Source organism: Cetorhinus maximus, chromosome 5 (genome assembly GCF_964194155.1).
Source record: "Cetorhinus maximus chromosome 5, sCetMax3.hap1.1, whole genome shotgun sequence".
NCBI lineage: Eukaryota > Metazoa > Chordata > Chondrichthyes > Lamniformes > Cetorhinidae > Cetorhinus > Cetorhinus maximus.
This window is the reverse complement of record NC_135883.1, coordinates 50,462,219-50,472,848: the sequence shown is the minus strand read 5'-3', so window position 1 is coordinate 50,472,848 and position 10,630 is coordinate 50,462,219. Positions and strand designations below refer to the sequence as shown.

General features: G+C 43.6%; 1 protein-coding gene across 1 annotated transcript in view; it reads left to right on the top strand.

Moving 5' to 3' along the window:
• The first annotated feature begins 8,419 nt into the window (after positions 1-8,419).
• asrgl1 (asparaginase and isoaspartyl peptidase 1) overlaps positions 8,420-10,630 on the top strand; it is a 48,946-nt gene continuing 46,735 nt past the window's right edge. Inside the window, exon 1 of the mRNA XM_078541281.1 lies at positions 8,420-8,623. Within this exon, the coding sequence (XP_078397407.1) occupies positions 8,428-8,623 (196 nt within the window). The 5' untranslated portion in view covers positions 8,420-8,427. The remainder of the gene's footprint in view (positions 8,624-10,630) is intronic.

Sequence of the window (10,630 nt, the reverse complement as noted above, 5' to 3'; positions counted from 1 at the left end):
ACAATCACTATTTGTTCTTATGTCAGTCTCTCTCCATTAAGGATAGCGAGCATCAACTAACAAGTGTATATGAAGGTGTGTAATTTGAGTTTACTCGATTAGTGAACTCATGGACTCAAGACATAAAACTGGCGACGAGGATGAAAATAGTAAAATTGTAAGACCCCTGAGTGAGAATCCACAAGACGGGTGAGCAAAATATTACAAAGAGAATCTGTACTTATGAAGCAAAATAGATGGCAATCAGAGCAGAAAGCAGTGCTGCAGTTTTAAATTTGAAAAAAAGAGAAAAGAAAGAAACCCCTGCAGAATGGCAATTGCGTGGATCCCACCAAAACTCAGAGCGCAAAACCCAGCACAGGAAGGTCGATAGCTGCAGACATGGAGTTAAAAGAACATGGTGACTGCTCTTAAAGCGGCAATACCTTTAAAGAGGCACAGCAGGTAATAAGGAAGGCAAATGGAATTTTGGCATTTATTGCTAAAGGAATAGAGTATAAAAATAGGGAAGTGTTGTTGCAACTGTACAAGGCATTGGTGAGACTGCACCTGGAGTGCACAGTTTTGGTCCCCTTACTTGAGGAAAGATGTAGTTGCATTGGAGGCAGTTCAGAGGAGGTTCATTAGATTGATTCCAGAGATGCGGGGCTTGTCTTATGAGGAGAGATTGAGCAGTTTAGGCCTATACTCACTAGAGTTTAGAAGGATGAGAGGAGATCTAATTGAGGTATATAAAATGTTAAAGGGGATAGACAAAGTAGACGTGGAGCGGATATTTCTCCTTGTGGGGCATTCTAGAACGAGAGGCCATAGTTCTAGGCTAAGGGATGGTAGATTTAAATCAGAGATGAGGAGAAATTACTTTTCTCAAAGGGCTGTGAATCTGTGGAATTCACTGAGTGCAGTGGATGCCGGGACACTGAATAAATTTAAGGAGGAGATAGACAGATTTTTAGTTAGTAATGAGTTGAAAGGTTATGGGGAGAGGGCGGAAAATTGGAGCTGAGGTCAAAATGAGATCAGCCATGATCATATTGAATGGCGGGGCAGGCTCAAGGGGCTGAATTGCCTACTCCTGCTCCTAGTTCTTATGTTCGTATGCCAGAAAAATGGCTATGGGCAGAAAATTATAAGAGACCCCAGAGAAAGGGCAACTCTGTGGAAGGCAAACCACGAATCGGTCGACGGCAGTCAAGAAAGCTGCGGTAAGCAAAACATCTGAATTCGTCATTAACTGGCAAGCCCATCGGATACACAGTCCCTTTGCAGTCGTTCACAATGTCCCATTTCAGGTGTGTCGATCCATTTGACTCCATTTCAGATGATTGGTCTCAGTATGTCGAACGCCTTGCGTTCTTTTTACTGTTAACGACATTGCGGGGGAGGAAAAGAAGAGGGCGATTCTTTTGTCCACATGCTGGAGCAAAATTTACGGGCTGATCCACAGCCTCACATCACCTAACACCCCTGACTTGAAGACTTTTGATGAGTTAATAACAATTGTACAAAACCCCCTGAGACCAAAGGCCTCAGTCACTATACAGCGCTTCAACTTCAATTCAAGGAATAGGCTTCCAGGGGAGACAATAGCTGACTGCATTGCCATTCTAAAGGTATTAACTAAACATTGCGAATTCGGAACGTCCATTAGTGATATGTTGAGAGACCGACTGGTATGAGGGATTGGAGATGATACTATTCAAAGGCTAGCCGGAGCTAATCTAGACTACAGTTGAGGCATTAGAATTAGCCACAGCCATGGAGAGTGATGTTAGAAATTCAGAAGCTATAAGAGATGCACAAAATGGCGCCATCCATCTGGTAGGGCAGGACAGGTCGGCAACAAAAGGCGCAAAAACATCGGACCCCACAGAGAGGCGAGAAACGCCCCTATGTACAAATCAGTAAAAAACAGCAATACCACAGTGAAAATCCACAAAATGAATGAGAGAAATGCATCCAGTGGGCGAGTGACAATTCAAACAAATCAAATGCTTTTTCTGCCACCGCTATGGTCACATAATGTGGCACTGCAGAGATAGGCTGAGACAGCATTTTAAAGACAAAGGGAGAAATCATGAAATATGTCTCATGGAAGAACCAGAAGAAATAGAATCAGACATCCATTCATTATATAATCTGAAAGTGGGTAGAACCGAGCCAATCCAAGTAGTCATTATAGTCAATGGACAACCCGTTAAGATGGAAGTTGATACTGAAGCATCGATGTCCGTCATTGGAGAACAGACATTCAGATACTTGAATACAGGAACCCATCCTTTAAGATTGGAAGTTTCGGACACTAAATTGAGAACATACACGGGTGAAGAAAGAAGACTGAAAGGGATATGTCAAGTCAAGGTGCAGTATGAGGAACAGTCTGAAAAATTACCCCTATTTGGTGATGTCAGGCAGGGGACCGAATCTCCTCGGAAGGAACTGGCTGATAGCGGACCCTCAAGGTTTATCTCTAAGTTCCCAATTGGAAACCAGAAGATTTACTGCAGAAAAAAATGAGTGCACGAAGACCCAACGGGAGAAGTCCGTAGAAGTGTTACACTTGAACTAGAGTTCAAACTGAAGTCAGCATCCTTCAAAAGAAAAGGAAAACCTTTTAAAAGGACTTTTGTGTGTAAAAAAATTCAACCAGCTCCCAATTTATGCCACCGAGAAGATATGAAGAAGAAAAGGAAGAGTTAAACCTGTCTCTGGCCAAGTTAAGGAATGAATTAGCTGAGAAGGGGCAAAGATATGAGATTCTCCAGGAAACTATTGATGAGAATAGGAAAGTATTGAAAGAGCTTAAGCAGCAGCTGCATAAAAGCCCTGAAGTTTTAAAATTGGAAGGCCTCGAGTTACAGAGGTCTACAGCACAGAAAAAGGCCCTTCAGCCCATCGAGTCTGCGCCAGTCAAACAAGTACCTAACTATTCCAATCCCATTTTCCAGCACTAGGCCCATAGCCTTGTATGCCATGGTATCACAAGTGCACATCCAAATACTTCTTGAATGTTATGAGGGTTTCTGTCTCTACCACCCTTTCAGGCAGTGAGTTCCAGTTTCCCACTGCCCTCTGGGTGAAAAATGTTTCCTCACATCCCCTCTAAACCACCTGCCCCTTACCTTAAATCTATGCCCCCTGGTTATTGATCACTCCACCAAGGGGAAAAGTTCCTTCCTATCTACCCTATCTATGCCCCTCATCATTTTATACACCTCGATCATGTCCCCCCTCAATCTCCTCTGCTCCAGGGAAAATAACCCCAGTCTGTCCAATCTCTCATAACTAAAACTTTCCAGCCCAGGCAACATCCTGGTAAATCTCCTCTGCACTCTCTCTAGTGCAATCATGTCCTTCCTATAATGCAGATTCCAGAACTGCACGCAATACTCTAGCTGTGGTCTAACCAGCGTTTTATACAGTTCCAGCATAACCTCCCTGCTCTTATGTTCTATGCCTCGGCTAATAAAGGCAAGTATCCCATATGCCTTCTTAACCACCTTATCTACCTGTCCCGCTACCTTAAGGGACTGGTGGACATGTACACCAAGGTCCTGAGTTCTCAGAAGATTTGTCGGAAAGCCCAACTATTGAGCTCACTCACGTTCAGCTCGCGCCTGAGTCTAGTCCAGCCAATAGTGAAATTAAAGAGAAGACCGAGATATGAACAAAGAACAAAGAAAAGTACAGCACAGGAACAGGCCCTTCGGCCCTCCAAGCCTGCGCCAATCATATTGCCCATCAACTAAAACATTTTGCACTTCCGGGGCCCGTATCCCTCTATTCCCATCCTATTCATGTATTTGTCAAGCTGCCTCTTAAACACCACTATCGTACCTGCTTCCACAGTGCTACCAGGAAAAGGACACGTAAGAAGATAGAGAAATTATTGATAATCTTCAAAGAAAAACCATTTTTTTTCCTGTGTTGCTTTGTGTTTGTTGCCCTTTATCTGTTTTAGCTTGGAGGGGAGGGGTAACAGGAGTGAAGATGACCGCACGCAGAAGATGGTGAAATCATCCACTGAGGAACCAAGTGGACAACTGTCCCCTGAAAAGGAGGTCTCGGAAAAACCAGCTAAGGTTGTTGAATTGTGGTGCTCAAAATGTCCGAGAGAGCCTCTTGAGAGACTTGATTTGTAAATAGCTATTACTGTAAATAGTTCACGTTATTAAGTTTGTCAACTATTTTTTAAGTAAAGGGGGAGTGTTGTGGTAAAGTGGAGTACCATGTACCTTTAAGAGAATGCAAGTGGACTAACCAAGTGACGGGACTGACCAATCAATGTACAGTGTGGGCTACTGGTTAACTGTAAGTCTAGAGCTGCAGATGGTTGTGGGAGCATGCAAGGATTTAGTGCCCTGCCTTCTGTTGCAATAAACAATCAGAGTTTGTCCTTATGTCGGTCTCTTTCAGTTATTGATAGGAAGCATCAATACATTAACAAGTGTGTATGAAGGCGTGCTATTCGAGTTTGCTCGACTAGTGAACTCATAGACTCAAGACATAAAAATTCTTCATCCTCAAAGGTGTTCAGAAGGTGAGAGAGACACAGAGGGAAATGTCCCAACTTCAGAAAAGCATGCAGAATCTGCTCCTGCTCGAGTCGATGGATGTCATTGTCAGGGAGGATTTCCAAGAGGTAAATGCCATTTGAGATGTGGAGGCCTGCAAGATCATCTCCCAGTCCAGACTATGCTCCATCGAGCAGGATGACATGTGCTTGTGTTTCTTTCTCCAAAAGGAACAGAGCAAGAGCTCTGTATCCGCAGCCTGAAGGGAGAAACGGTTCAGGAATATCATCACAGCCTGGCATACTAAGAATCATCAAATTCTTTTATGCCAGATTGTATGACGTGAACCCACCTAAGGCAAGATCTCCCAGACCTTCCTGTTCTCTATCACAGATGTCTTAGATGACAGTGGATTGCAAAGCCCACCCCCTTGTCCTCACCGCAGAATCTGGGCAATGAGTAAGAAAGGGTCGATTGAAACAGGGTGTAGTATGATGGGACTCCTTATGTCCTGGGCCAGTTCGGTTCCTGTGAAGGCCTATTAGGAACCCTAGAAATACGCAGCAGACGGGCTCTGGCAAACAAGTCCTTGATGGCAGAACAGGCAGAGGATGATGTGATATCTGGGATATCGGTAGCTTTAACTGTGACTGAGCAGCTCTCTTTAGGATCCACTCTGCTCAACTCTTATTGGGGAGGGGTCTAGGAAAGGTGCCCTTAACATAGTCTGCTTCACCTCGCTTGATTGGGTAGCCACATCCAGTGGGATCACCTTGTGCAGTAGAAACGCAGAGGACACATGTAGCAACATTTGGGACCTTGAACATCAAGGACTTTCAAGGACTCCCCCCCACAAATGAACGCCCAAAGCATCGCACCGAGTTTGTCACCCAAGAAATCTGGCGATATGACATCAACATTGCCTCTCTGAGTGAGGTCCAGTGAGCTGGAACTCGGAGGCAGTTATACTTTGTTCAGGAAAGGGAAATCAGAAGATGAACCCAAGGTTCATGGAGCTGGATTTGCTATCAAGAATGAACTTGTGAACCAGTTTCATGTGTTCCCCCTTGGAAGAAATGAGTGCCTCATGCCTCTCCATTACAAACTGGCAAGGAGTCAATTTGCCACCATGGTCAGTGCATATCCCCCCAACTCTGGACACTGACAGTGAAACCAAGGAAGATTTCTATGCCAAACTTAACCAAGCTCTCTGTGGGGTTCTGTAGGAGGGCAGGCTTACTCTTTTCAGAGACTTCAACGCCAGAGTAGAAAGAGATTCCAATTTCCAGAATGGAACAATTAGCAGTGAAGGAATTGTAAATGTCAACTCCAAAGGCATTCTTCTCATTACCAAATGTCCAGAACAATGGGCTTGTCATCATCAGTACACTACCACCAGAAGAACAAGTATAAAACGTCATGGCAAGACCCATGGTCCAAGCATTGGCACCTGATCGATTTACGTCATTGTCCGTGCCTGGAATCGCAAAGTTGCCCGCGCCACCAAAGCAATGACAGGACTTAGTTGTTCAATTATGTCCATCAAACTAGCTCCCAAACGGTGGGTGAAGAACATGTTGGCAGGCAAGGCAAAAGAAATTCAACATCTCACTGACATGAATGATATCCATGGGTTCTTCACTGCCACAAAGACCATTATGGCCCAAGTACTCAGACCAGCAGCTCTTGGGCTTAAGGATGGGGAGATCTGATCAAGGAAAGGCCTGTTGGAAGGGGTCATTTTGAAGACCTTTTCAATCAAGAATCAATTGTTAACAAGTGTTTTCTATTCCATCCCACAACACCGAGTTAGAGAAGAGCTCGGAACTCCTCCAATGCCTATGGTGATGAAAGCCATCACACAAATGAAGAACAAAGCAGCAGGAGGTGATGGAACCCCCGGTGGGAATCCAACGGCATTCTTTGGCTGTTTGCAACAGGCAAAGTACTGATGATACCCAACCAGCCCATGCTTGCATAACTCAAAATATATGTCCAGCATTAGATGCGATTCTGCAATTGGGCGACACTTGTTAAACAATCCTGATTGTGCTAAGAATTACATTGAAAACCAATTTAAGATAATCAGTGGGGCTAGAAGCTACATATATTGACACACAGTCTCCTGTCCTTTGTAAACAGAAGGAGCATGTCCACACATTGCACCTTTTCAACTAAACAAAAGCTTGGGGGACAGCCATTCCCTGGTTCGTTCCCTATGGCAATGCCTTGACCAATTAGAGTTGACCTGCCTGGGTTTGAATTTGAACAAAGCTGGGCAGTTAACTGTTCCCTGGTGCATTCTCCATGGCAATGCCTCAACCAGAATCCACTTGCCAATTAATGAGCCTTCTCTCCTCATGCAGTATAAATTGTTGTTCCCTTTACAATTGGTATTCTTGCGAACAGTCCTGATGAGCGCAAGGTGAAAAGCTCAGACAGCATGTCTTTTTTCTCAGCAGTACTCGAACCTGTGGCCATGGTGAAACAGAAACTTGGCATGCGGGAGTAATGCTCCCTCTCCAATGCAGATAAGAACCATCAGGTGCGGGGCACTCTTGGTTTTGCTGTACATAGTGCAGGTCTGACCCCACTGCTGATTTGTGACAATCACCCCAGTCATCTTCCACTTTATCTGGAAATTTTGCCTCTGCGTATGTGAACTATTTTCGATGCACAAATCTCAAGGTAAAATCTCTAGTCATTCTGATGGCTACCTTTGTGTGTGGCTGCATTAAAGTGTGTAGACTCTCTTTACTAAGTGCTAAGTGGCACTACGCCCTGAAGTTCTACCTGTCCTTGGTGTTGTGAAAGATGGGCCTGGCCACATTGCCATGGAATGCTCCATTCAGTTGGACAGTGCTGTACCACCTGTCCCTCGTGGAAACATTTATGCAGAAAAATATCTTTGTCCATACAGTGGTCCTCACGTAATGTCCTCGAGGTCCTGCGAGAAAAGGAGAGGGCGGATAGTGTCGTATGGTTCCCTGAGTAGACAGTCAGTCATTTAGCAGAATGCCTCAGTACCAGAACCTGTGTCAAACCTCTTGGGCTGTATGCCACCAGAGAATGTTTGACATGAAATGTGTGCATCATAAATATAAGCTGTGTTGGCGAGTATATTCAGACAGTGGATTGCACTTTATGTAACGTAAAATTTGAACTGTTACGCTATGTACCTTTACAAATATTGTGAATAAATATATTTTTGGGACAAAACATAATAGTGAATGGATTTAATTTGCAGACAGTTGCTGTGAGGGGTTATTGTAACATGGCGTAATTGTGAGTAGTTTGAATTCGCAGACTGTTAATTTTGCTATTGGGTGATGAGAGGAGACACTAGCATTGAGAGCTATACCCAATTAGGAGCAAAGTAGATATTGTGCTGATGCTGAATAAATACAAAGCTGAGCTTTGTAAGTAACCAGTTAAAACGATTCTTGCAGTGAAGGCAAGTGGGTAAAAAACCCAAAATGGGAGAGGTGAAATGTGAGAACTGAGGGAATTCTTCAAGTGGGTTTTGTTACACTTGCAGACTGAAGCTTGTTGTGACAGTCAGATCAGGTCTCATTGGAATTGCTTTGCCAAGTGAAATATCACTAAAATAGATTGAGAAATGTGGAAGTTACAGATGATGAGAAACAACTCTCATTTGCTGCTCCTGGTGGGGGAGCGAGAGCTGTGGGAAACTCTGACCCCAATTTCCAATGTGTGACCAGGTAAGGCTCCTGGTCTGACACATGTAGACAGAAAACGATCTCCTTCCCCGGGCTCTCGTCCTTAGTGAACTGCTTCAGAACAACTCCCTCCATCTGTTTCTGTATTAGATTGAGTTATAAGTATGAAATGTTCCATTGCTGTTACATGCTGCATTAAATCTTTTGAAAATATTTATCACAGTATATTCAAGATGTGCACCAGGAATCCTGTAATTGTCGTACATGGAGGTTCTGGAAGATACAAGGAGGAATTTAAGGAAGTCTGTCTGCTGAGAGTGAAGGAGGCTGCTCTCCAGGGTTATTGCCGGGTTCAGCAAGGAGGCAGTGCTCTGGACATGGTGGAAGAAGCTTCAACAATTTTAGAGAATGACCCCCATTTTAATGCTGGTAAATTCATTCCATTCATCTTCTTTAAATTCTAATACAGCCAATCTTTAATTCAGTGGTTAGGTAATGAGGGGGTCGGTTGTAAATTTTCTAATGTAAGCTTAACAGCAAAAACTGATTATTTCAGTCTTTAGCATTTTGTAAGATCCAGCAGCATCAAGTATTCAAGTTTTGAACAGTTGTTTGCGAGAAAGCAAAAATTGGATGTCCATTTGCAAATATATCCCATATCCCAAATCTTGTCTGATCTTTGAACTATCCCTGTGCCTTTGCCTGGTTCTGACAGTCAGACCATCTCCTACCTCACTTCTACCTGGTTCTGACAGTGAGACCATCTAGTTATGGTTATTGTCACAGAGCAGTAGAGCCAATTAGTATTTTAAGACCTGAAATAAAAATTGCATTAAATTTATTGAAACTGATTTTTTTTCTCTTTTGAAAAATTGAGAAACTTTTTTGAATGCTTAGCTTGGCATTGGCCCAAGCATTACCTAACAGCAAGAGTCAATTTGAAGGTAGTTTTCTCAAACAGCCCTATCCTAGGCAATTGTGAAGCTGCTGCAATTCCCAGAAGGCATTCTTACAGGTCTGTGAATCTACATTCTTTGGTTAGTTTTAGAATGGATGTGTATTTCTGCTGGAAGGCTCCTATTGGGCAGCCAGTTATGACATGCCCAGGACTGTGAGAAATCTACCAGCTTCTGTATTCTAGCTTCCTGTTTTTTGACTGGAATTACCTTTTGTTTTGTTGCAACATTGGGTACAAGGTAGAAGAGTGAAAATCTGCTTGGAACCCATTTCTGCTGTGTTTCACCCAATCTTTAGGCTGCCAAAATTTCTCCCTTTCAGAAGAACTTGATTAGATGGGAATGACACACATTATTTCTTAAATCCCACCATTCACTGTACTGCATTCAGTGCCACTTAGAAGCAGATAATTGAGATCTTGAGACTTGCCAGAAGCTGCTGATCATGCAGAAGCCTTTCTTCCCACACCTGGCAATGTACACCTTGGGACCCCCTTCTCTTGCTCATTCACACATGGCCCTTGGTGATAAAATGTGCAGACATAGGACGCACTTCTGTATAGACATGGGCATCACCCAGTGATCCATCTCTGTCACCTCACTTAACCTCTGCGCTACCTCTGTTCTCACTGCTTGTCTGACAAAATGCAAACTATATTTGAAAAGTGTGATAAACTTGATCAGAATGATTTGAACATGGCAGATGCAGCTTTCTGGTTTATGCAGATAGTGGGTGTGACTTCCAGCTAGTGCACCATGTGATCTGCCATTTTTTTCCCACACTACAGGCATTGCTGAGTCAAACTGAGGCCCACACTAGGTGGTGGGGGGAATCCTTCCTGTTCCAAACCTAAATTCTCAACTTGGGGATCCCATAAAGCAAATTTCATTTAATCCAAGGTTAGAAGCAAGCTTTGACACTGACTGAAAAATCTGAGGCATTATGGAGAGTGTTAGAATTGTTGAGTTCATTTGGAAAACAAATACAACAATGTACTAACATACGAATTAGTACCAGGAGTAGGCCACTCGGCCCCTCGAGCCTGCACCGCCATTCAATAAGATCACGGCTGATCTGAATGTAACCTCAACCCCCCATTCGTGCCTACCCCCGATAACCTTTCACCCCCTTGTTTATCAGGAATCTATCTAGCTCTACCTTAAAAATATTCAAAGACTGCTTCCACCATCTTCTGAGGAAGGGAGTTCCAAAGTGTCACAACCCTCAGAAAAAATTCCTCCTCATCTCTGTCTTAAATGGGCAACCCCTTATTTTTAAACAGTGACCCCTAGTTCTAGATTCTCCCACAAGAGGAAACATCTTCTCCACATCCACCCTGTCAAGACCCCTCAGGATCTTCAAGATTTCAATTAAGTCGCCTCTCACTCTTCTAAATTCCAGTGGATATAAGCCTAACCTGTCCATCCTTTTCTCATAAGATAATCCGCCCATTTCTGGTATTAGTCTGGTGAACCTTCC